We start from the raw sequence: 26519 nt of genomic DNA, 5'->3' as shown, positions 1-26519 counted from the left end.
GTGGGCATCCCCGCCCACTGTGGGCATCCCCGCCCACTGTGGGCATCCCCGCCCACTGTGGGCAGCCCCGCCCACTGTGGGCAGCCCCGCCCACTGTGGGCAGCCCTATTCCCTAGGCAGGGAATTCTGGATCATATATGAGTAGATAAGAGAGCTGGATACAAGGATGTGTGCATTAATTCATCATTCTCTGCTCTTGCCTGTGGATGTCAAGGACACAGAACATGTCTTTTAAGATAATTCTTGGGTGTATAAAGACTTAGCGAAAACATTTAATCGTCTTTGTTCTACTCGATGACAAAAGTTCAACTAGACTTTTGTTTTTCAACAGTCCATGTTTTAAATACCAATCTTCAAGTGAAAAATGTATATACTCACAGAATTCTTGAAGAGCTTTTTCTGTTATTTTCTTTTTGATAACCACAACTGAATTGCTGCATGGTCTGTGCAGGGGGTGGGGGTGGGGCAGGGGGTGCTCTGGGATGCTTCTATTTAGGTAATCTTGCTTGTGGTTCTACCCCTGTAAAAATTCACTACAGTTCAACATTAGCAAGGCCACAGATGCACACTCACACACCTGTAGAGGGCATGAGTGCCTTATGCTTACAGATTAGCACTATGGAAACCAAAGGAAAGAGATATTTACCTGGTTTCTACCCAGAGGCCTGTGGATGGATGTACTTCATAACCTAGTGATCTTTGCTATCTGTAGGGCCACGCCTCACTCCAATCCCCTAAAGCATTATATGTATTTATCCCAGATTCACCCCCCTATATCTTGAGCATTGCTTCTCATCTATAGAATCCATCCTTATGCGAGATTCACTTATACTTTCCAGCCCTGGTAATTCCTGTGTTATCTTAGGGCCAGGCCTATCCTGACTCTACAGGTGTTTTTGAGTCAACAGAACCCATCTTTAAGGCAGAGGCTGTATGTACTTTGTAAAGAGTTTCAATGAAAACAAAGTTATTGTACACACAGGACTGAATCAATTGTCATCAGGAAACTTTTTTCTGAAGTTGTACTATGCTTAAATGTGGCTGAACTAAACTGTCCGGGGGTCATACTCTAGAAGTCTCAACAAGCACCAGCTAACTAAATCAGGTTGAACTGACTTTCCTTCTGGCCTCTCTCAGATTGCTACTCTGTCAGTCCTGGTGTTTGCAGAGAACCCCCTACATGCTCCCTAAATTCCTTGGACTCTCAGTTCATAATCTATAAAAGCCATGTTGAATCAAGCATCCATTCAGTGCCTACTGAATACCCACTTCAATGCCTATGAAGGTACAGGATGCATACAGAACACCAAATAGACTGGACAGAAAACAAATCCACCATGACACATAATAATCAAAACACTAAACATATAGAACAAAAAAAGAATATTAAAAGCTGCAAGGGGAAAAGACCAAGTAATATATAAAGGCAGACCTATTGGAATAGCACCTGACTTTTCAATAGAAATTCTAAAGCCAGAATGGCCTGGACAAATATATTGCAGATTCTAAGAAAGTACAGATGCCAGCCCAAATTACTATACCTAGCAAAACTTTCCATCACAATAGATGGAGAAAGAAAGATATTCTGTGATAAATCAAATTTAAGTATGTCTCTGCAAATCCAGCGCTATAGAAAAACTTCAACCACACCCAAGATAACGCAAAGAACAAATAATCTCAGATCAGCTAATCAAAAGGGGGTGGGACCCAACCACCACAACAAAATAACAGGAATCAGTAAACACTGCTCAATGATAACTCCCAATATCAATAGTCTCAATATCCCAATAAAAAGACAGAGTAACATATTAGTTATGAAAACAGGATCCATCCTTCTGTGCATTTTAACATAAAGGATAGATATCACCTCAGAGTCAAAGGTTACAAAAAGATATTTCAAGCAAAAGACCAAAGAAACAAGCTGATATAACCATATTTAATATCTGACAAAATAGATTTCAAACCAAAACTAATCTAAAGAGACAGGGGAGACTATATTTCATCAAAGGAAAAATCCACCAAGAAAATATGCAATTCTAAACATTTGTGCACCAAATACAAGGGCACCCAAGTTCATAAAGGAAACTACTGCAGTTCTTTAATAACTACTACAGTTAAAAATCACATGTTATTGAACCTCAGAGGGTGATTGTGGGAGACTTCATTACCTACCTCTTGACAATAGGCATGTCATCCAGACAAAAACTAAACAGAGAAACTCTGGGGCTAAATGATGTCATACATAAAATGGACGTAACATATTTACAGAACATTTTACCCTCCTTCTCATTACCTCATAGAACTTTCTCCAAAACTGACCACATACTCTGACACAAAGCACATCTCGACAGATTAAAAAAACTGACCCCTACCCTCCTCTGTGCCCGGATCACACAGCCCAACCAAGCCCTCTGGCTCCCTTCCTGCCCATTCTTCACTGATCTAATTCTGCTAAGTAATTCCAACCTTCCTCTTTTTGTTTTCACTGGATGAGAGGTTTTAAAGTAACAATCCTGGCATTCGCTCAATGGTTAAGTTGATTAAATTGCACTTACTGAACTTGGCAATTATTGGACTCTGCCCAGGGTGAAGTCAAATACTCTTATTGATTGGCAGGTAGACAAGCCAGACAAACCCACAGAATTACTCAGACAGAATTGTCCCATCAACTTGCTGTCTGGAGGCTGTGTCTCGGTGACCTGCAAGCTCTGGGGCTAATTGATGGAGAGAGTTGCATGCTGCCCAGCATTCTTTATAGCCTGGAGGAAAGCCTAGAGAGTCCAGTTTGGGAATCATTTAGGATAAATATTGAAAATCCAGCAGACTTTTAACTTCTGTGGCCACTGTGAATATTTAGGAAGGAAGGGTATTGTTGCTATTGTTGCAGTGTGCATGCGTGTTTGTGTGCGTGTCTACACTCATGTGTGCAGGTGCTTTTGAGGACAGAAGAGGATGTCAGATCCCCTGAAGCTAGAGTTACAAGCAGTTATAAGACATCTGATGTGGGCACTAGGAATTGAACTCATGCCCTTTGCAAGAGCAACAAATACTCTTAACCACGGAGCCATCTCTCTAGTCCCCCAAAGTGCAATTCTTATAAATGTTTCCTTCACAGTTATCTTTTTAGTTTTGTACTTTGGGTTTCAGTTCCAAATGGAGGTCTTTTTCCATAGGATATAAAACATGGATAACTTTTTAAGTGTCCATATAGTAAGGCCAAAGTTCTCCTGTTTCTTTATTCTCTGTCGCTGTCTCTGTCTCTCTCTGAGTGTGTGTGTGTGTGTGTGTGTGTGTGTGTGTGTGTGACAGAGAGAGAGAGAGAGAGAGAGAGAGAGAGAGACAAGAGAGAAAGAGAGAGAGAGGACAACCCTGATGAGTCTTCATCTTCCACCTTGTCTGAGATTCTCCTTGAGGTCTCTCACTGTTCCCAGTTATATACATCAAACTAACTAACTCCGGGAGAGGGTCTGCTCTTTGCCTCTGTGCTGGATAGCTGAATGTTAACTTGACACAAGCTAATGTCATCTAACAGGTGGGCACCTCAATTAAGAAAAGGCCTCTATAATAACAGGCTGTAGGCAAACCTGTTAGGTAATTTTCTTAATTAGTGCTCAATGGGGGAGGGCACAGCCCATTGTGGGTGGGGTCATCCTTGAGCTGGTCCTGGGTTCTATAAGAAAGAAGCCAATAAGCAGCACCCTTCCATGGCCTCTGCATCAGCTCCTGCTTCCAGGTTCCTGCCCTATTTGAGTTCCTGTCCTAACCTCCTTTGGTGATGAACAGTGATGTGGAAAACTAAGTCTAATAAACCCTTCCCCCTCCAAGTGGCTTTTGGTCATGATGACTCATCAGAGTAATAGAAACCCTGACTAAGATGTTCTCCCATCTCACTGTGAGGGCGTAAGGAGTACAGACGTTACCATGCCCGGCTTTTATATGGATTCTAGAGATTCAAACTCTGGTCTTCATGCTTGTAATGGTGTAGGGGTTTGAATGGAAAAAAATGTCCTTCACAGGCTCATGTATTTGAACATTTGGTGATGCTGCTTGGGGAACCACTGGATGGTGCATCACTCCTGAGGAAGTCCATCGCAGGGGGTGGGCTGTTGAGAGGGTATATCCTCATCCCACTTCCAATTCACTCCCCCTGTGTCCTGGTGTGTAGACAAAGTGTGACCAGCGAAGCTTTACATTCCCACCACCATGCTGTCCCCATCTCTGTGGATGCTCTCTCTGGAACTGTAAGCCAAAACAAACCTCCCTTCATTTGATTTTGATCTTAGTATTTTATCACAGCAACAGAAAAGTAGCCAACACACCCGGCAAGCCCTTTACGCACTGAGCCATCTCCACGGCTCCTGTTCCTTTACCAGCAGGGTACCTGTGGAGGCCGGAAGAAAGCACTGAATTCCCTGAAGCAGGTATTAGAGGTCGTGAGCCACCAAATGCGACTGCTGGGAATCGAACTCAGGTCCTCTGCAAGAGCAATGAGTACTCTAAAGTACTGAGACATTGCTCCAGGCTAGATTTCTTTACCTTAAAAGTCATGAAGACCAAAGGTTTTGTCCTGGACTATGATAACTTGGCAAGTTTTGTAACTCACACAAACACTTTGTCAGGTCACAAACACTTGTCACCTAAGTCTCCTGTCCCTGACAGGTACTGTAAACAGAGGACAGTGTGGATGTGGCCCCATGCAAGGCCTGGTAAATATAAATGGCTGAAGGTAGGAATGAGCTTATTAGAAGGTGCCTGCCCATGCCTCACCGTGCCTTCCGGGTCCACCAGCAGCAGGTGCTTGGCCTGGCCATTGTGCATGCCGGTGAGGACAAAGGAGCCTGGGTTGGTGGTACTCTTCCTGACTAGGAAGTCTCCATCTTCCTGCAGCAGGGCCTCTGCCTCCTTCCTGCTCATCTCTCCCTGGTACCAGGGCTCAGCATCAAGTTCCTCCAGCATCTTGGCATCCGGGGCTCTGGGCGCGACAGGGCTGATACACTCCACAGACGCGGCTTTGCTCAACACAGGGCCCAGGGGCTGGTTTCTGAGGGCATCTTCAAAAGGCTCTGTCAACAACATATGACAGCAACAGATCAATCCCCGGAAGAGGAAGCAGTAAAAATAGAGTGAGAGATGAGAATTAAGATGTAACTCTTGACAGAGCCTGGCAACGGAGATGGATCATCGGAACTAGCATTTAAATGTGCCGCCCGAATGTTGGCATGACTCTCTGGTGAGTCTACTTCTCAGACAGTTGGGGGTTGTGCCTGGTGCCAAGGATGTGAGTGCAGAAGGACTTCAATGTTGTACACCATCAAAGGGCAGGTACAAGTTCATCTCACACCACTTACCTTCTCTGAACCATTAGCCAGCCTCCTTAAGAAACCCCATATACAAACTTGCCAATTCTGAAGGAAAAAACATTCCAAGGAACTTTGATTCCATTAAAACCCCAATGCACCCCAGACTTACTTCCAAAGTCCCTGGTGCCTCTTGTGGACATGCTCCAGGGTAAGAATTCTACTTGGTCTTGACCTTCCCCGGTACTGACATCACTCTCGGCTTAATCTACATTGCAACCGACTTCAGTCATCAGTGGGTGCTCAGATCCCAGTGAGGAACAACCACAGCAGTGGCAAAAGAATTCACTAAGGACGCCTAACTAAACTTCAGTGTGCAGTTCTCAGTAGGATGCGGGCTAAGGGGTAGAGCACCCAGTATTTCAGATCACACCTCCTGCATGCTACAGTGCAAGCATAAGATCGACAGTGTTCTCTCTAGAACAGGGCTCCGCCCCAGAGCCCCACATTGTGTCTGGGATACTCACTGGAACTCCATAACAAAATAAGATCATTCTCAGAACTGCTAAACCTTTTACAAGTATAGAGAGGAAAAGAGATTTAAAAGCCATGGGCTGAAGGCTAAAACAGTCATTTATGCATGTATGCCTGCATGTCTCTATGGGTGTAAGTGTGTGTTTGTGTGTGTCTGTGTGTGTGTGTGTGTGTGTGTGTGTGTGTATGTGTCTGTTTGTACATGTGCACATATGTGAATGTGCAGACCAGATAGCAACGTTGGATGTCCTTTACAATCCCTCACCCTTGTTCTTTGAGAGAGGGTCTCTCACTGACAGGGATTCCACTGGGCTGGCCAGGCATCCTCCGGTCTCTGCCTTCCCAGGTCTGAGGTCACAGGTGTGTGCGGCTGTACCTGACATTTTCACTTGGGTTCCAGAGGATCAAACTTAGGTCCCTGTACTTGGGCAACAAGCACATTTAGTGACTGAATCTCCCCCTACCACACACACACACACACACACACCAACTCCCGTGCTTCCCTTTTCATTCCACTTCTAAATATCTGATTATATGAAGTACTGGAAAATCTGCACTTCCACGTTTCGGTGTCATTGCCATCTTGCTAGTCCACCGTCAGCCATTGACACCACCATTGCCAATACCACACACTATCCAACGTCATCATGGTCACAGACATCACCAGCAGCATCACCCTCATCCCTAACATCACCAGTGAGGCTAAACTAGTTAGCAAGTTCTAAGCCAACTGAGAGATCTTTTCTCAAAAACAAGGGGACTGCTTTTGAGAAATGGTGCAGGAGCCCGCGCGCGCGTGTACACAAATCCATCCGCCCACATACCATACTCTCTCTCTCTCTCTCTCACACACACACAAACACACACACACATACACACACAAATCAACCCACATATGTAAATTCCTCTCTTCCCGTATTTATACGTGTATGTATGTATATGTTTATCCTCATAAGCTTCCACATTTCTTTCCAAATTTCTTAACAATTTCTACTCATTCCATTTCAGTTCATGAATTGTATGATTTTTCTCTAACTCCATGCCAAGGAACAAGATCATGTGATAGCATCAACCTATCCTGCCAAGTCTGGTGAGTTCCCTTCATCCTGTTCTTCAGCACACCACTGAGCCAGCCTCAGCCCCTGACAGGGTGCAGTTGATTATTTAAACCTCACTAGAGTGGAGCCTTCTGTTTCAATGCTCCTGTGTAACTTTAGGAAAAGTATTAGAAAAGTATTTGATACATGGTAAGTACTTGCTACATTTTTTGGAGGAGGTTGGGAGGAAGAATGAGAGGGAAAAACAAGAGCAAATGTAGGGGGCAGGGAGGGAAGGGGGAGGGGACTGACAGCTGGGGAGAGGGAGGGCAAGAGGGAGGGAGGGAGGAAGGAAGAGGTCACAGAGAAGGACACCGTAAACAAAATCTAAACAATTTCTCATCCGCAAGTCTTTGATGAAAAACTGGGATCTGTTTTAATAATTTCCAACCACAATAAGCCTGTATAAAAACACAATAGTTGTAATTATAAGCTATGTATCTAGATTGGGCAGATCTAGTGCTATACTCACTTAATCCCCAGCTATAAGACCCTTTCTTAATTGCAGTTTCTCCTTACCACAAGGTTCTACCCCATCATGGCTTCCTCCTCCTCCTCCTCCTCCTCTTCCATCCTCCCGCTCTTCCCTTCTCCTCCCCCTCTCCCTGCCTGCCTCCCTTCAAAGACCTCCCATCCCACCTTTCCCCTCACTGCCCCGTCCCAGGCTCTAGCCTTTATTGACCAGTTAAAATGGAGAGAAGGTTCACATGAGATCACCTGAGTACATGACTGACTACTCTTCAGGGAAAACAAAATTAATATCACAATTCAAGCATCAGTAGAGCTCCCAACAGGGGTCTCTTACCATGGCCACATCATCTCTATACCTTCTGAAATCATACAGCAGTTAGCATATTGTGGCCAATTAATATTCAGATGAACACATATATTTGTAAATGGTGTTGGTCTTCAAGGGGAAAGCCACTTTTCCCAAAAGAAAGTCTCTTGGCTACAGGGAGGGTGTAGCAACCCCAAGACCTTACTTGAACCCAGTCAGCATCAGAAAACCACCCTTAGTCACAAGAAAACCACCCTTAGTCACACGTGCCGGCAGAAAATGCAGTAGTGACGGGAACACTGGATAAAAGGCACTACAGCAAAAGCAATGGACACATACTCATGTCAAAGAGGTCCTTCCGTGGGCTGCTCTCGGTGCTGCTGGTTGCTGCTGGCCAAACCTGTGGTGGGACTGGCTGGGTGTTGACATAGGTTGGTGTTTCTCCCACAGGAACCATGTGAGCTTTTCCTTCTGGTGTGCTATAGATGTCCAAGGAGCCTGCAGCAGAGAGTGAGCCCTGTCATCTCTTAGGATGTGGTAGTACTCATCCCCGTCTGTGCCTGGAAGAGCCATAATTTGACACAGCAGCACCTCAAGCCTGCTGCTGAGAATATTTGCTCATGGTAAGTTCTCTTCTAAGCCTTTGAGTGCCATGGCCCTGTTAAGACACTCCCCAGTCCTTCATGGAAGGAAGGAAGGAAGGAAGGAAGGAAGGAAGGAAGGAAGGAAGGAAGGAAGGAAGGGGAAGGGAAGGAAAGGAAAGAGGGAAGGGAAGGAAAAGGAAAGGAAAGGAAAGGAAAGGAGGGAGGGAAGAAGGGAAGGAGGAAAGAGAGGAAGGGGGAGGGAAGGGGAGGGGAGGATATGGGGGAAGGGGGAAAGAAGGGAAGGGGGAGGGAGAGGGAGAGGGAGAAAGACAGACAAGATGGAGGAAGGGATGGAGGGGGAGAAGGAGAGGGGATGGAAGGAGAAGGAGAGGAAGAGGGAGAGGAACTGATTGATTGATTTATAGAAATAAAGAACCCTCCAGCCAGCATGAGGGTGGGCACTGGTGGTTAAAGGCCTTGTCATATGGTGCTCCAGGACCCTGGGAGCTGAGCACTGAGTGACACTGTTTCAATGTGACCTCCCAGCAGGCCAAAGGGATGCTGAGGCTGGGGGTCTCAGCTGTTTTGTCACTCAGAGGTAATGTTGAAAGTGCTTCCCAAGAGCAAGCACCTGCTTGGTTCATTCTTCCTGTGTGTGGCCATCTCTGCTTCCCTTGAGCGACAGACCCCTTATGCATACTCCTTTAGGAGGGATGGCTACTGGCAAACAGATAAATTAATTTGTGTCTTGTGGGAGAACATATCTACCGGTTTCAAATAAGATCTTGAAACCAGGTGAGATGACTCATGCCCAGCTCTCACTGCAAGTTCAAGGCCAGTCTGAACTACACAGCAAAGCTTTGTATCATAAGACATTAAAACAAAATTTAAAACTAAAAATCAAAGAGGAGCTTAAGTCATACTGAGTTATGGACTCTCGGGCTCCTGTAGAATGCTCCCTTTCCTGATGACTCCATGAACTCTCACTCCTACCTCATAGGAAGTGGAAGGAGCCTCTGGCCAGCATGCACCTGTTCAGAGCGTGCTTGGTACCACACACACCCCTTCACTTTGCCTCTTACCTTGCCTGGTGGGTGCTCGCTGCCAGTCTTCACCAAATGCATCTGCTAAGTGTCTTCCTTGGTAATAAGTTTGCTCTTTTCCTGCAAACTAAAGACATATGCCAATATTCAGAAAGAAGGAATTCTCTTCTCAGTCTCTATCTTCGTGAGCAACCGTGTCATGGATAGGTCCTCTCTGATACCCACCTTACCATCCCTGCCTCACAGTGACATTGCGTTCAACAGACACCCTTGCATGGTTGTGAAATAAACTGACCACTCGCTAATGCTACAGCACACTTCCCTTGTTCTTGGGACCCCCATGACTCCCGTCAAGGTCAACCAGAGAGAGAGAGATCCTGTGCCAACAGCCAGCCACTCTCAGAGAAGCACACTTCCCGAGAACCAGGAAGCAGCAGTGATGTCAATGCTGTTCTGACACTCTCACTGGCACAAAAAAACTTGAAAATACCCAGAGTTGGCGGCATAGCTCAGCTCACCAGGCTCAAGACTCTGGGTTCCATCCCTAGCACCGCAAAAGAAAGGAAAAATAATTCTTTGAAGCGTCTATGGAGGATGGAGATGTAATTGTTTTAGAAAGCAATTCTGAGTTAAAAGTAAAAGTTTGAGTTGGAAGGTCTGATGGTTTGTTTTAATTGACAGCTTGACCCAACCTAGAAGAGATGAATCTGATAAGAGAGTCTCAGTGGGGGTTGTCTACATTCAGCTGGTCTGTAGAAATATCAGTAGAGGGATCTTGCCTTTTAAGTAAGTTGATGTGAAAAGACCTGGCCCACTGTACCTGCGCTGATCCCTAAGCAGATGGAGGCTGAACTGAATAAGAGTACAGGAAGTGAGCTGAGCACAAAGGAGCATGGGAGCTGAACGTAAAGGAGCATGGGAGCATGGGAGCTGAGCGCAAAGGAGCATGGGAGCTGAGCACAAAGGAGCATGGGAGCTGAACACAAAGGAGCATGGGAGCATGGGAGCTGAGCGCAAAGGAGCATGGGATCTGAGCACAAAGGAACATGGGAGATGAGCGCAAAGGAGCATGGGAACTGAGCACAAAAGAGCATGGGAGCTGAACGCAAAGGACCATGGGAGCATTAACAGTCACAATCACACACACACACACACACACACACACACACACGCACGCACGTTCCTGCCCTGTAACTTCCCCACAGTGATGGACTGTAACCTGGTCCAGTACTCTACCACAAGCACTTGGTTCCCTCAGTTGCTTAGTGTGACAGTATGTATTACATGATCAAAACAATTGAAATGAAACTAGAACAGAGGGAGGGATAAACAAGATAGAAAAAAATACTGAACAACATTCTTATACTTTCAGGGGATGGATGGGTCAACTCTTTTCAGGGAACCCACAGTGTCACGGGCTTTTTAAAAACTTTGAAGTCCGCCATCTCCCCGTTAAGGGTGCAGCATACTGGGATTGGTGCTAAGATATACGGTGTTTTATTCATGTTGCAGACAAGACGTTGTGATGTCACACTGTGAGATTGGTGTCTTCGAGTGTCAAAAGCCACATGGAATATCAACCAGAGATAACACTGAAGAAGACGAATGCAAAAGAGGGCCGGCCTTCTCCCAGGAAGAGAACCCCAAACTTACCTGGGCTGCATCAGGAGCGTGGGGTCTGGCTTTCAATCGAGCATCCAGAAACCCTCCGGGAGGAGGCACCTTGTTGGGAGCACTGTTGTAGTATGGGTGATCAGTGCCGTCTCCGTCCTCCTCTGTCCACGGCTCGTCCACGCTCTGCATTCTGTTAAAAGATTTTCAGTGACCTTCACCCAAAAGTGATCACAGGAGCAGATCAAATGAATCTAATATCAGTGCTGCCTATTGAAACAAGGCACTGGGTGTGATTTTAAGTGTGGCCTCCAACACACATAAAGAGTAGTAAAAAGTAACTTCTGTAACCTGTTTATCTTCCAACAAGAAGCCTTGAATTAACCAAGGTAAGCCATGGTGGATTACCTTGTGGTAAGGAGTTAGTTGCCTGTTGCTTTCTAGCTGTCAAAGTAGTTAGCCTAGCCATCAATGTGCTCAGAGGCATGAGAAGGATAAATTATACTCGAAATGGCATACATATACTCCCAGTGATCAACCACCTGTGTCTCTTTCATGATAAATAATTGGGTAGGAAAAAGGTGTCAGGTTTATGTAAGGTCTGAGGATGCAGAAGCTCACATTATGAGGATCTAAGAAAGTGTTTTAGGGCCTAAGAAGGTGTCTTAAGGTAGGTGAATGCAAGCGAAAACTTAAATGGTGGTAAAAAAGATGGCTCAGAGGTTAAGAGCACAGACTGTTCTTCCAGAGGTCCTGGGTTCAATTCCTAGAAACATATGGTAGCTCACAACCATCTGTAATGGGATCTGATGCCCTCTTCTGGTGTGTCTGAACTACAGAGTAATCAGAAAGAAAGAAAGAAAGAAAGAAAGAAAGAAAGAAAGAAAGAAAGAAAGAAAGAAAGAAAGAAAGAAAGAAAGAAAGAAAGAAAGAAAGAAAGAAAGAAAGAAAGAGAGAGAGAGAGAGAGAGAGAGAGAGAGAAAGAAAGAAAGAAAGAAAAAAGAGTTAAAAGTGTTTCTCGTGGTGCTAAATCTATGTACGCCTAGTCTTCCATATAGAGGGAAGAAGCCCCTCTTTCATGGTCTGTAAACCAAGATCAAATGAGCTTTTGCCCTTTCTGCTCCACAGAAAGTTCCTGTCTTCCCTGACCTCACCTTAAAGAGTGTTCATGCTTTTAACAACCAAAAAAAAAAAAAAACAAAAAAAAAAAAACTGTTTCCCAAGCCTCTACTATGACACAAAGGTGTGAGTCTATTGCCTTTTTACAATGTGGGTTTCAGTACAGACTACAATAGTAATGCTAATGTGTTTAAAATGTATTTCTTTTCATAAACTTAAAAAGATTTTCCTAAGGTTCAAGAATTCACTTGGATTCACATCTCACAGGTCAAATGAACTCCAGATAAGTACCCTGTCAATCAACAGCTTAAATTTCCCACCTATTGCCTATCCCAAAGGGTGGGATTCCTCCCCTATTCCTCCAACTACCAATGACCTAAAAGTTTCAAATATGCACCTAAGAAAAAGAATTCTCCCTAACCTTTACCTTCTGATATACATATATATCATATATCATACACATCATATATCATATACCATATATCATATATCATATATACCATATAACATATACCATATGCCATATACCATATGTATCATATCCCATATATTATTATATATCATATATCATATACCATATATCATACATCATATACCATATAATCATATATCTTATAATCATATGCCATATGTCATACACCATATATATCCCAGGAAGGCCCCAGAGCAGCTACCCAAGGTCTGCCAGAGTCTTCAACTGGGCCTACACTTTCCTAGCCACAGATATGCCACAGATGCTGGACAAAAGTGAAACAGCCAGCTCTCCCAGGACTTGGCCAGCATCCCAATTTTCTCAGGGTCTCCCAAAATGACATCGTCGCCAGTCAGCAGGAAGTAATCTAAAGAACACAACCCCCTTACTCCTCTCCACCATCACCCCTTCCTAGTTCTTCATTTTTAATTAAACCAAAGGGGAGGAGTGTTAGCTGACAGGTGATTCCACTAGGCTCCTCCAGGGACCTAGTAACAGCTTACATCATCACCTGCCACCACAGCGAGGGGTGAGCTGCATATAGAAGGATTGCCCGCCACCCCAGCTCGCTCTCTCTCTCTCTCTCTCTCTCTCTCTCCTTTTCTGTGTCTTCCCCCTTCTCTGCCTCATGGCTCTGCTCCTGTCTGCCTGTCTCCGTGTCCACGTGTCCACTTGTCTGCTTCTCCCTTCTCCCAGTTTCTCCCTCCCCTCCCCTCCCCTCTCCTAGTAAATGTCCTTTATACCAGATCTGCTGCATTACTCAGGAGCACACCTTGGCATGGGCCCAGGCACCCGCTCACGGCATCATCTTCCATAACACTTATGCCGTGATGAAATGCATCCAAGGGACCCTCTGCGGCGGAGCTTCTGCCAGCACCATACACTTGGCTTCTACAGGAAGGAGCGACATAAGCCTCTTTTCTTCATAAAGCCAGTCTGCCCCAGGTATCTGCAAATAGTCTATATTTCTCTATATCTCTATCCATATCCATGTCTATGTATTGAAACAGAGTTTCCTGTCTCCTGGGCTTTTCTCGAGTGTCCTATATAGCCACGGAGGACCTTGATCCTTTGGTTTCCACTTCCAAATGCCTGAATTACAAGCATAGGAAACTATGCTCTGTTTATACGGTGCTGAGGATGGAACCGGAGCCTTGTAGGCAAGCACTTACCAACAGTATTGAATCCCAAGCTCTTGCTTTAATCCTGAAAAATGGATGAATACTATACCTGTTACTAGGAAAGAAATTAGTCACTGTTCCCCAGGAATGTATGTAATAAGGTGAGTTGTCTTGTCTTATAAATACATCTGCCTTATTCAGAGATTTACTCATCCGAATATGCCACCCATATCAGAAACAACCCCTTTTAATTGGAAAATAAATAATTTATACCTAAAGAGCACCAGAGCCTAGATGTGCATGTATGCATTTCAGCAAGTTATGAAATTTAAATGAAATGGATTCATGCAAAAATGAAGATTCACCTCACCAAAAACAGGGTAAAACACGGTCCTCTGAAGTCAGTTCCCATAGAATTAATGAGAAAGCTGCCCAGAGATTTTGGTTGGTCTAACTCAACTTTTTCAGAAGTCTGGAATTAACCAGAAGCTTGCAGCAACCCGGAGTTTTGTTTTCAATGTGCTTACTATGTAAGCATGAGGACCTGAGTTTGGGTCTTGAGCAAGCATCTAAAAAGCCAAGTGTTACCATACTGTGTGTGCCTGGAACCCCAATACCTGAAGCAGGGCTGGGAGGTAGGAGAATGCTGGAGCTGTCCTGCCTCCTGCTGAGCTGAAAACCAAGAGGCTCTGCCTCAGGGGGATAAAGCAGAGAATGAGAGAAAATGGCACCTGAAGTCTTCCCCTATGTTCTGCATGTGTGTTCATGAATACACAGTCAGACAGACAGACACACAGACAGACACATGGAGACAGACACAGACAGACAGACACACAGAGAGAGATAGTGCTGTCAACTTGATCGGCTCAGAGACTGTCCCTTGGGAATTCACATGGGACATTAATCTTGATTATGATTTAAGGTCCCAGTACCTGCCCACTGTGGGTAGAACCATTCCCTGGGCTGAGAGGTCTTAGACTGCGTAAGATGCAGAAAGCACCCCAAGCCCTAGCATCTGTGCATTGCTCTTATTGCAGAAGTATGTGACCTGCTGCCTCAACCTCCCTGCCTTGGTGGTCTGCCCCTTGAGCTGTGAACCAGAATACACCTTTCTTCCTTATGTTGGTTTTGTTAGGGTATGTTATCACAGCAACAGAAAAGAAATCAAGAAATGCACCTACCCACATCACACACTCACAAAAAAATTAAAAAATAAACATTGTAAGGGCTGGAGAGATGGCTTAGCAGTTACTGGCACTGACTACTCTTCTGAAGGTCCGGAGTTCAAATCCCAGCAACCACATGGTGGCTCACAACCATCCGTAATGAGATCTGACGCCCTCTTCTGGTGTGTCTGAAGACAGCTACAATGTACTTACACATAATAATAAAATAAATCTTAAAAAAAAATAAACATTTTAAAACAATAAAATAAGCTGTAAGATCAGTATTGTGGTGGCATCTTAAATAGCCGGCTTGCATCCCTGTGGTAGCCTTGTAAGCTAACAGTCGCCGATCAATGGCAACCATCCCCCAAGTAACCACATACGGGACAGGGCAGTTCTGAGCCTTTTTCAACAGCCAGTCCCAAAAATTTAGCATCATTTTCCCTGTCTGAGTGATCCTTTGAGAACCCAATTCCCCAAGCTGTCTTTTTAAAAAATTTACTTTTAATTATCACCTAGTAATTTTGCACATTTATTATGGGGTGCTGTGTGCTAACTTGATCCATTTCTACAGCACACAGTGACCAAATTAGAGCAATTAGCATTCCTGTCTCCTTAAGCACTTATCATCTGCTTGTGTTTGCCAAAGCTGTCTTTATTTAACCTGATGCAGAGCTTGCCTGGGGCCATCCATCAGAAACATTCAGCAGTGAGGGTTTATCATGGGGCCCGCTTGAGGCTGGGAATAACATTTGGGTCAAACAATTTTTATTAGTGGAAGAAATCGACAAAGAATGTACAGTGCCTGGAATTAGGGGGGGGGGGGGTCTCTGAAACAAACAACCACAACGAACAGCCATCACAGATCCTAAAACGAGAAGCTGAGACAGTAATAAACTTTAACATGTTCATCTAGAAACTACATACATTTGCATTTGTTCATGCTTACTGCGTGTAACAAGGCTCTAAATCCTCACTTCTGGCCTACCATTAAACATCTCACGGGTAGAACATGAAAGTTGAATAAAAATCAACTGATTCACCCTATTTACATACAAATGCATATAACACACACAAACATATATGCATATATATACATATACACACATATATGCATATACATAGAAATGTATACATACAACACACACCAACATGCATACAACATGTACACACACACAAATACACATGCACAATATGACATTTACATGTGTACATACATGCACATACACTTCATATGTACAGGCACGTACATGTAGCCCTTCAGTAAAGACTATAAGGCTCTTCAGTCATTAGTGAGGGAAGTAGCAGAGCTATCAGCGGATGGTAGAGTTTATAGAATTATTTCAGTAAAGTCACTAAAACAACCACAAACATTAACAATATACATCTTAGAGGAGAAGAAATATGAGTTTCAGTCTTGCTACCTTCTATTATTTACATTTTTTAAATTTTTTTTTAAAGATTTATTTATTATATGTAAGTACACTGACACTGTCTTCAGACACTCCAGAAGAGGGCATCAGATCCCATTACAGATGGTTGTGAGCCACCATGTGGTTGCTGGGATTTGAACTCAGGACCTTTGGAAGAGCAGTCAGTGCTCTTAACCGCTGAGCCATCTCTCCAGTCATATTATTTACATTTTTAATGTCAGCAAAAAATAATTTGTAAGCTGTATGAAGGAATAAGAGAGGATAGCACCTAGACAGGAAAAATAAGTCAATGGAAACTGACAAAAACATCTCAGACTTAAGGAAAAATAAAAAAAGCCTCTAAATACGTTCAGTCAACCAAAAGAAATGATGTGTGGGCTGGAGAGATGGCTCAGTGGTTAAGAGCACTGACTGCTCTTCCGGAGGTCCTGCGTTCAAATCCCAGCAACCACATGGTGGCTCACAACCATTTGTAATGAGAAACAAATAAAAAAAATCTATGGGGCCCAGAGGGAGCAGGGCAGGAGCAAGAGGGAGAATGGAAGGGGGCGGGGGAGAAAGAAATGCTGTGTAAAATACTAAATATGAAAATATGTCTCACAAAATGTGGCTTGCCAGTATGTATAAAGAAATTTTAAAAAATAAATTCTAGGATTGAAAATTCTGCTATCACTGCAAACACGAGAAGAAAATTTTAACAACTCACCACTTGAGCAAGTAGCAGGTTTGAGAGGTAGAAGAACAAAATTGTTAATAGTTCAATTCAGCTGAACCAGTTTGAGAAACAGAAAAGAACACTAATTACTTGAAGGGAACTGAGCTGCTGTAGAAGAACAGCAGTGTGAGTCAGCAGGATGAGTTCTAAGATCACCAAGGAAACACTGTGCAGCACAACCATGGGGAGTTCTCTGGATTAGGTTACCCTCGGGCTGCCTGTGAGGGGTTATCTTGCTCTGATTAACTGAGATGGAAAACTCACCCTAAACTAGGAAGAGGCCAGTGGAGCACCTACACCCACTGTTCCCTGTTTCCTCACAGCAGACGTCATGTGACTAGCACCTCACATTCCTGCAGCCTTGCTCTCCTCATCATGATGGACAGTACTTCAAAACCGCAAGCCAAAATAGCCCCCTCTTGCTTTGTGGTGATTTTTTTCAGAGTATCTGGGATGGCTGGTCTTGGTTGTTAACTCGACTACATATGGACTTAATTAAAATACAAATGACTGGGCACACCTGTGAGGGATTTTTTTCCTTAAATCTATTAAAGTGGGAAGACCCACTTTAAGCCTGATCTCTGAGATGGGAAGATCCATCTTGAATCTTGGCCATGCCTTCTGCTGGCAGCCTATAGAACGGACACAGAAGAAGAAGGCTGGCTTGCTCTGTGCCTGCTTGCTTTCCCTCTCATTAACAAGCATTCACTGGCATTAGCGTCTACTTCTTCCGGGTTCTGGTGTATACGAAAGACCAGCTGAGACATCCAGCCTCAAGGACTGAACAACTACTGGATTCTTGGACCTTCTGTTGTTATAAACCACTCATTGTGTAAGTTCTATTTCTCTAGAGAACCTTGACTAATATAGTTTCTTACTGCAAGGGTGCAGGGAGCAAGCAACAAGACAGTTTCCCAAATGGGAGAGAGTACGGCCATTCGCTTAATAATTCTGCTCTAAGGCATATACACAGGAATACTGAAAGATTCAAGCTCTCCAAAGGCTTGAATACAACTTCACAGTAGCTTTGTTCATATGAGCCAAAACCAGGAAACAGCTCAAATGCTTACAAAGGATTTAATTCAGTTAAAAAGTTCACCATCTATCATGGGGAGAAATCAAAGAGGAACTTGAGCAGAAACCACTGTGGAATGATGCTTACCGGCTCATATTTAGCTAGATTTCTTATATATCCCAGGACCACCTGCTCAGGGAATGATGCTGCCCACAGTGGGCTAGCCCACTGCACCAATAAGCAAAGTACTCCCCCACGGGCAGATCCATAGCCAATCTGATCTAGGTAATTCCTCAAAGGAGACTCCTTCTGCCAGGTGACCCTAGGCTGTGTCTGCTGACAGCTATGGCTAACCAGGGCAGTGCAACTTCAAAACACAAGCGGCCTTTTGCAATTCAGTCTTCTCATAAGTTTATAAATTCTAAGAATGTAATCTGTGGTGCATGGGCCCTCGATGGATTCTATAAACAAACTACTCCAGTCACATTCAAAATAAAGGCTCATTCTGGGGTCAGAGCTGTCTGGGCTATGGCCACTTCCCTCATTCCTCCTCCAGCCCCTACCTGCTTGGGCAAAGTGGGTCCTTACAGGCATCCTGACAAATTGATGAGGACACAGAACTAAAGGTCTTTCCAGAAAGGTGAAGAAGACAAAGGAACTGAAAGATACCCTTATAAAGGGAGTAGATCAGACTTCGGTTCCATGATGATGCCACAGAAGGTAGCTTTGTGAGTTTGACAAGAATAAGAAATAAACCTAAGAGAAACAGTTCACAGTGAGTGCACTGTTAGAAAGGTTTTCCTATGTGTGTATACGCTTATTTATATGTAGGTGCATGTACATAGGTGTTCATACATTTAATAATGGGGTAAGCCAGAGGTCAACCTCGAGGGCTATCCACCTTAGTGTTAAGAAAGGGTCTCTCAATGGCCAGGAACTCACTGAAAGACCAGGCTGTTTAACCAGGGAACCTCAGGGATCCACACGTTTCTCCCTTCCCAGTGCTGGGATTACAAGTGCACACCATTGGACCTGGTTTTTTATTTATTTGACATAGGTTCTGGAGCTAAAGCTCAGGTCCTGTGCCCACAGGGCAAGCACTTAACCAGCTGAGCCATCTCCCAGGCTTTAGTAGCTTTTCATTATGGAAGGTAATCAAGGGCAGAACAGACTCAAGATCAAAAACAGAAGACCACTGAATGTCCCATATGCCCCATGGTATTTTTCCACTTTCTACATCATGGAATATTCTTACACCCCAATAGAAGACACTCTCTGTGTTTGGTGATAATTGCTATCTCATTTAATAGTAAAAAAAAACTACCAAGCAATTCTTATCTCTGTTTTCCAGATGAAGCCAAGGTGACTCCAACAGCTTAAGGACCTCACACAGAGACACACGGCTGATGATCATCTCCGAAGATATTAGGTCATGGAGGCCAATAAAGCAAAAAGATGCTGTCAGCAGGCGGGGCCCGACTTGGCTAACTGTGACAACCAAAAGATGGGGCACAGACTCCGGTGTGGTCACAGACCTAGCAAGGGGACCTGTGAAGGGATCAAAGGACAGGAGAACTCACAATGGGACAGTGAAATTTTTGGTAACCTTGTTACTGTCTCTATAGCTTCGAGAAAATGTTTCCTGCCCGGGAAATGTTTCTGAGGCATATGCGAGCGTCCATCTGTCGGCTTCTTGTGCTTCTACTAAGTACCAGCCAAGTGTCTGTGAGCCCGGGAAATGCGTCTGTCCAGAGCGTGGTGCTGTGAGATGGTTTTAAAGGAAAGTTTACAGACCCTAGATACACCCCAGAGAAAGACAGGCACCACTACTCACCGGTCCTGGAGAGCAGGAATCTTGGACGGACACTGCAAATACTGTTTGAACCGGAGTTCAAAGGCTTGTCCGATGGAGCCAATGACATCTTGGGCTAGGCCGTCACAGCATTCCAGAATGTGGCAAGCTTGGAGAAAAGGGGACATGCACTCATTAGAGACGATGCCAGGGCTCTCTGGACCCCTTGACAAAGAGCCCTATCTGGGGTGCAAGAAAAAAGAGCCACACGCCTCCCTCCTGGTATGGACCCTGGTATGTCTCTACCAACCCGATGTCTCATCCCTGGGGCATCTCATAGGGGTGGGTGATGGGCACATGCATTTCTTAGAGGGCTTTTCCATGAAAGTAAAGCTTTTATTTTTTTCTTTTCTTTTTTTTTATTCAATATATTTTTATTTACATTTCAAATGATTTCCCCTTTTAAAACATATTTGTTTTAATTTTATGGGCATGAGTGTTTCCCACACATGAAATTCCTAAAGAGGCTAGAAACAGGGCAGATGATTCCCCCAGAACAGGAGTTACAGGCATTTCTGAGACACCCTGTGAGGACTAGGAACCCAACCTGGGTCCTTTGCAAGAACAAGAAGTCCTTTTAACTACTGAGCCACCTCTTTCACCCCACAGTGGTTCTGATGCTCCCAGAATCTATCACCCAGGGGTTCTGACCTCTCTTGAGAAGCAGTGTTTAAAAAGAAGCCTCAATACACACTGGATCTTGGACAGAGTTTCCCTAAGGCCCAGGAACCTTAGCAATAGATTTAAACTAGTTCCTGAGAGATGAATCTTGATCTGTTCAACAGATTTAGAGAAAGTTGTCCTCAACTTAGTAATAGTGAAACATTGACAAGGAATTCTGACTTGAAACACTAGGGAATACAATGTAGGGACGCAGAGGAGATGGCTCCATCGTGACAAAAACACCCCAATGAAAGCAAAAGGGAGAAAGGGTTCATCGGGCCACAGTTCCATGTTACAGTCGATCACGGCGGGGAGTCAAGACAGCAGGAGCTTGAAGTTTGAAGGTGAATTACCCTGATTTGATCACTGTACACTGTATACACTGAAACCTCGCTCTGCTCCTCATAAATGAACACAAGTAGGTCTCCATTAAAATCAAGCAGGGACCGCTGGTTAAGTGTTTGCCATGAGGACCCGAGTTCAGATCCCCAGAACCCACATTGAAAGCTGTGTGCAGCCAGGCACATCTGGAAATCCAGTGCTGGTGAGACAAGACATGCAGAGAAAATCTCTTGAGTACTGTATGGCAACATCACCTGTCAATTAAAAATATCTGTGGCCTATAGGAAAGGGTAGTATAATAGAAGGTGAGACATCCAGTAGGCAGAAAGGATTCTGGGATAGAGCGATGTGGGGAGAGTCCACGTGGGACCGTGGAGGGGGTCAGAAGCATGGGAGCTGAGCGGAGGTAACTAACCTGTGGCAGGACTTAGGTTAGAATAAATGGGATATTAAGTTATGATGTCATCAGGACTTAGGTTAGAATAAATGGGATATTAAGTTATAATGTCATCAGGACTTAGGTTAGAATAAATGGGATATTAAGTTATGATGTCATCAGGGAACCAACCAAAGCTTATGGCCAAGCTGTTTGTAAATATATTTTGAGTCTCAGAGTTGTTATTTCTGGGAACAAGGATGTGGGAGGAAAAACACAACATAGCAGAGATGGGAGATGGACCCTTAGTACTGGCACTGGCTATCTAGTTTAGTCAAATAAATGAGCTCGTGGTTCAGGGGGAGACCTTATCTCAAAAATAAAAGAGGAATGAATGATAGAGAAAGATACCCAAAGACTACATCTAGACACACTCATACACACACACACACACACACACAGAGACAGAGAATGGGGGAAAAATAAGATTTAAAAATGAAAGAGAATCATGCATTAAATCCAACAAAGCTGACACATTAGAAATTGCAGTTCTCCAAAGATCAGTCATTGTGTACACCTCCTGTTGCAGTTTTACGAGCATCAGTCATTGTGTACACCTTCTGTTGCAGTTTTACAAACATCAGTCATTGTGTACACCTCCTGTTGGTCACCGGCCTCCTGACACTTCACTCGTGTGCAATCCTGACGTCCCTGCGATGGTTGGTGGCGTCTCCCCAGGACTTGGTGACCAGGAAATCAGGCTCCCTTTCCTTCCACTGAATTAACTACAGAAACTGTGAACTCTTAATAACTGAGAGACAACGATAAAGTGTCTGCAGAAAAGCTCGAGACACTATCCTGCAAGGCGAGACTGTAAGGATTCCCGACAGCACTGCTGGTCCACCTCAGAGGGAGGCTGGCGAAGGGACTGAGCGCTTATGGAGGAAAGCCTGGCGCCTTGACTCTGAAAGGTGAGGATGGGCAGAAGATGCAAAACACTGAGGAAGCTGGGCCTTTACAAACTCCAAAGTGGAGTACTTGGAGAACAGACACCTTGGGGGCACAGACTACACCTGAGCACTCAGTTTCGCTATATGTCAGAGTCACACAAAGTACCTATGTGTGTGCTGTGTGTGGGGTTCATCTTCATGTGTGCATGTGTGTGTGGAGGCCACGGGACAACCTCAGGTGCCGTTCATTCCTCAGTGGAAATTCACATTATTTGATGAGAGAGGGTCTCTCATTGGCCTGAAATTGTCAACTGGGCTAGGCTGGCCGGCCGCCCAAGAGTCCTCCTGTCTCCTCCTTTCAATGCTAGGATTCCGAGTGAGTGCCCACACTTTTCAGACTGGTTCCGAGAAATGATCTCAGCTTCTTCCACCTACACAGCAAGCACTTTACCAACTGAGCTGTTTCCCCAGGCCCTCAAGCACTGTCTAAACACAGTGCTGTCCGGATCCCACTCTCTCAGACCTGAGCGCTGAGGTTTTCCTTAGAGGGACCCTAAGTCACTCTCAAGTGCAGCTCACCTTGAGGACTGTTGACCTACAAAAGAAGTCTGAAAAACAAACTTGCCCAGATCGCTTGCAGTTACTTTGAAGCAAATCAAAACAGAGAACAAACTCCAGCTGACTCTAACCCAAATAGAGTTTTGGGGGGACAGTGCCTGAGACCTCCCCTCCTCCATGCCCACCCTGATTTTGCAGGGGGACGGTGCTAAAATAGTTAAAAAGGCTGACTTACGCTGTGAGATCAATTATATCCTCTGAAAGGAAAAAGGTATGCCAAAAATCCTAACCCCAGGACCCCAGAGGCTGTCCTTACTCAGAAACTGGGTAATTTCAGATGTAACCAGTTAGAACAGGGTAACAGTGGGATAGAGGGGCCCTGAGCTACCATGAAGTCCCATCTCTGTAGACATCCTTCGTTATTCACAGAAACAAAGAGGATGTGAGGATAGATTTCAGAGACATACCTTCAAGCCAAGGGACAGTGGAGATCACCAGTAACTACCAGAAGCCAGAAGCAGGCAGGAGGGATTTCTCCAGAACCTAGAGGGAGCCCACACAGCCCTGCTGACAACACCATGAACTGGGTATCCCTTCTTTCAAACTGTGAGGTGACATGTCCCTGTTGCTTCAAACACCGTCACCTGTGTTTGCTACCTTGCACACTGAGCCTCTAAGCCTGCAGGAAGGACTTTTGCTCAAGTGCTCCTAGCAGCAGTCCTGACTGTCATAGGTATAACCCTGCTCGCCTGGGATCAATACCGGCTGTGTACAGTCACCAGAGAAGACAGGCTAGTAGTAATGCTGACAAAGCATCTCAAGGCCACCACAGCCCTTTCTCTTCTCTCCTCAGACCTGTCTTGTTTTTTCAAAGAAAAATCAAAGTGATCATTTAATTGGTAAAGCCTTGCCTTAGAAGCACAAGGACCTGAGTTTGATTCCTCAGACCAAGGCTTAATAATAATAATAATAATAACAATAACAATAACAATAACAATAATAAACAGGTGTCATGGGACAAACTTGCAATCTCAACCCTGGGAAAAGAGAAGATGGCTAACCCCCTGGTCCCACTGGCTGACTAGCCTAGCTTACTTGGAGAATTCCAGGCCAGTGAGACTCTACCTCAAAAAATAAGGTAGAAAGTATCTAAGGAATGAAACACAATGTGGTCCTCTGGTCTACACACACACACACACACACACACACACACACACCTGCCCCTGCACACAAGCACACTCACACATGTGTATCCGCATGCATGCATGCATGCATGCATGTGCACACACACACACACCTCCCCCTGCACACAAGCACACTCACACATGTGTATCCGCATGCATGCATGCATGCATGCATGTGCACACACACAGACACACACACATAAACCTGTACCTGGGCAAACACACACACACACACACACTCAAACATGTGCAACTGCATATACATACACACACTATTATCCAACTGTCTAATTGCCCCAGCTCTGTTCAGGGAAACCAAGTGCAGTTCTAGATCAGAACTGTATTATCTACAGGAACCCTCTTCCCTCCCTGTCACCCTAGAGAAGACTCTTGAAGCTCCAGTTTGCATGGGGAAGAACAGGAAGAAGAAAGCCAGACCCTTCAGACTCCCTGTAACATCTTGTCTCTTCAACTTCAAACCATCGCTGATAGGATGTTAGTGCTGTGCTCTTGCACCCAGAACTGGCTGGCAATGCAAACGTTTACAGCCAAGTCAGAAGCAGTTCACAAGGACATATTTGGCATATTAACTATCTACCCCTTTGCTCTGCCAGAGCCTTGCTCTGGTCACAGGTCGCACAATTACTACTGCCTATCACTGTGATAAAACACCTGATGAGAACAACTCTAGGCAGGCAGGACTTATTTGGATCACAGTTTGGGGGTACAGCCCATCACAGTGGGAAAGCCATGCTGTCGGGAGCCTGCGGCAGCTGTAACATTGCACAGACAGTCAGGAAGCAGAGTGTGGCGACAGCTGGCGCTCAGCCGGCTTTCTTCCTTTTATTTACCTCAGGACTCCAGCCCGTGGAGGATGCCACCCTTTGTGAGGCTGGGCCTTCCCACTTCAATTGATCTGATTTAGGATCTCTCTCACCTCACACAGAGAACAGAGGTTCATCTTCTAGGTGGTTCTAGGCTTTGTCAATCTGACAATTAGTATTAGCTGGCGTACGAGGGTTCGTTTGCTGAAGCCCCTGCAGCCACGGGGGGAGCTCCCATCCCATGTTACTAGGCCCTTATGGCTTGGGAGAAGGACAACAAAAGTCTTAGATATCATGAGTACTGAGCGTGTTCGTTGTTCATCAAGATGGAGAAAATATGTCTGTGAGTACGTAAGCAAAGTGAACAGAGCAGCTTCCGGCACAGAGGACAAAGGCCAGGAGGAAGGCGGCAACCCGGCTGCTGTGTAGGGCAGTGCCACTCTGCGTGGTGACAAAGCCCACTGGGCCTTGTCAATGACATTTTCCTTGTAGCTATGGCGGGCATCCAGAGCCATCTAGTGTTCAAGGGTGGATGCCCTGAGCCCGCCTCCTCCAGTGTATTGTCCACTCTTGCTTTATAAGAGAGATCCTACCTCTTCAGACTATGTCTGGGGTCCCAGGAGCTCAAACGGGGTATAAGAAGACAGCACACCCTGAGCTTAGGTGTTGGGACCCGGAGAAGGAGACAGGGCAGTGTGCACACCACACTGGGTGAGGCTGGGCAGGAGGCTGGGTAGGGGTAGCGTTTCCCAGGCGTCACAGAGGCCATTATCAGAGCACGGGGTGAGAGAGGTTCGTGTGAGCCAAGTATATCAAACCACAGGGTCATCCTGACACAGGATGGCTCGGAATTCAGTAGGCTCTCTCTCAGCCAGGTGACAAGCTACTCTTGCAGGCCTCAATTACCCTTAACCATGTCATGTGACATGGGCTCGTTTGCTAAAGGAGCTTAGGTAATTAGGAACATCTGGTTCTCGGTATTAAGCCTGGCTTCACACGAGTGAGTGATTAAATGGGTCAGGCAATTGCTTACCTCTGCGATTGACAGGGTCCTTAGCGACGTAGGCAACATAGTCTGTTGTGTCCTGTGGAAGGAAAAAGAGCTGTTTGGATCACTCATCACAGCAAGTGGTACGGCCAAGAGGGATGCAGAGCCCAGTATGCTGAGCGTCTGTCCATCCATCCATCACACAGCCCAGAATCAGCTGGAAAGAAAGTTGACAGACCAGCACTTTCCTACTGTGGGAGGGCCCCGAGCCTCCTCAGCACTGGGAGAAAGGAATACTGCTAACAAAATTGATCCAAAATAGACATGGTTTGAGACAAGTCTTCAAATGTGAATGTGCTGGAAATCCTCAGAGATCTGAGTGCAGACTAGGCAGAGCTGGAGGAACCAGTTAGCACTACCTAGCTCCCCTGGGGACATGCTGCGGTCTGTGGCCACACTCTGAGCAGCCAGGGCGACAAGCACCTGACCTCCTGGTGCTGGCTCTCCTCAAAGACTTTCAAAACTGGTGCTGGAGTCCCATTGGTTCATCCGACTTAGCCGATTTGGATTTGAGACCTGGCCACAAGGATCTTTTGAAAGCTCAATATAAACCGAAGTTTAAAATCATGGCTGTCAGTGATGTGTATGTGAGCCATCCTCAAATTTGAAGTCCTGTGAGAATGCCCTGAAGGTTTAAGACAGATAGTTGGGATGTACCCCAGTGTTCCATTGGAGTTCCAAACAGCGTTGCTGGCAAGTCCCAGCAGCAGCAGGCTTGGAATCTATACTTCAAGAAC

At 45.2% G+C, this 26519-nt stretch overlaps 1 protein-coding gene across 2 annotated transcripts in view; it reads right to left on the bottom strand.

Annotated features, from left to right (window-relative positions):
* Window positions 1-26519, bottom strand: part of Shc3 (SHC adaptor protein 3) — a 126037-nt gene that overhangs the window by 14338 nt on the left and 85180 nt on the right. For both annotated transcript variants that reach the window (XM_052156969.1, XM_052156968.1), the window contains exons 6-11: window positions 25768-25819; window positions 19820-19946; window positions 10987-11137; window positions 9373-9460; window positions 8046-8204; window positions 4768-5063 (exon numbers count right to left, since the gene is read on the bottom strand). In XM_052156969.1, coding sequence (XP_052012929.1) covers window positions 4768-5063; window positions 8046-8204; window positions 9373-9460; window positions 10987-11137; window positions 19820-19946; window positions 25768-25819 — 873 coding nt within the window. The remainder of the gene's footprint in view (window positions 1-4767; window positions 5064-8045; window positions 8205-9372; window positions 9461-10986; window positions 11138-19819; window positions 19947-25767; window positions 25820-26519) is intronic.

The sequence above is a fragment of the Apodemus sylvaticus genome, chromosome 14, assembly GCF_947179515.1.
Source record: "Apodemus sylvaticus chromosome 14, mApoSyl1.1, whole genome shotgun sequence".
In the NCBI taxonomy this organism is placed as follows: Eukaryota; Metazoa; Chordata; class Mammalia; order Rodentia; family Muridae; genus Apodemus; species Apodemus sylvaticus.
This window is presented reverse-complemented; position numbering and strand designations above follow the sequence as displayed.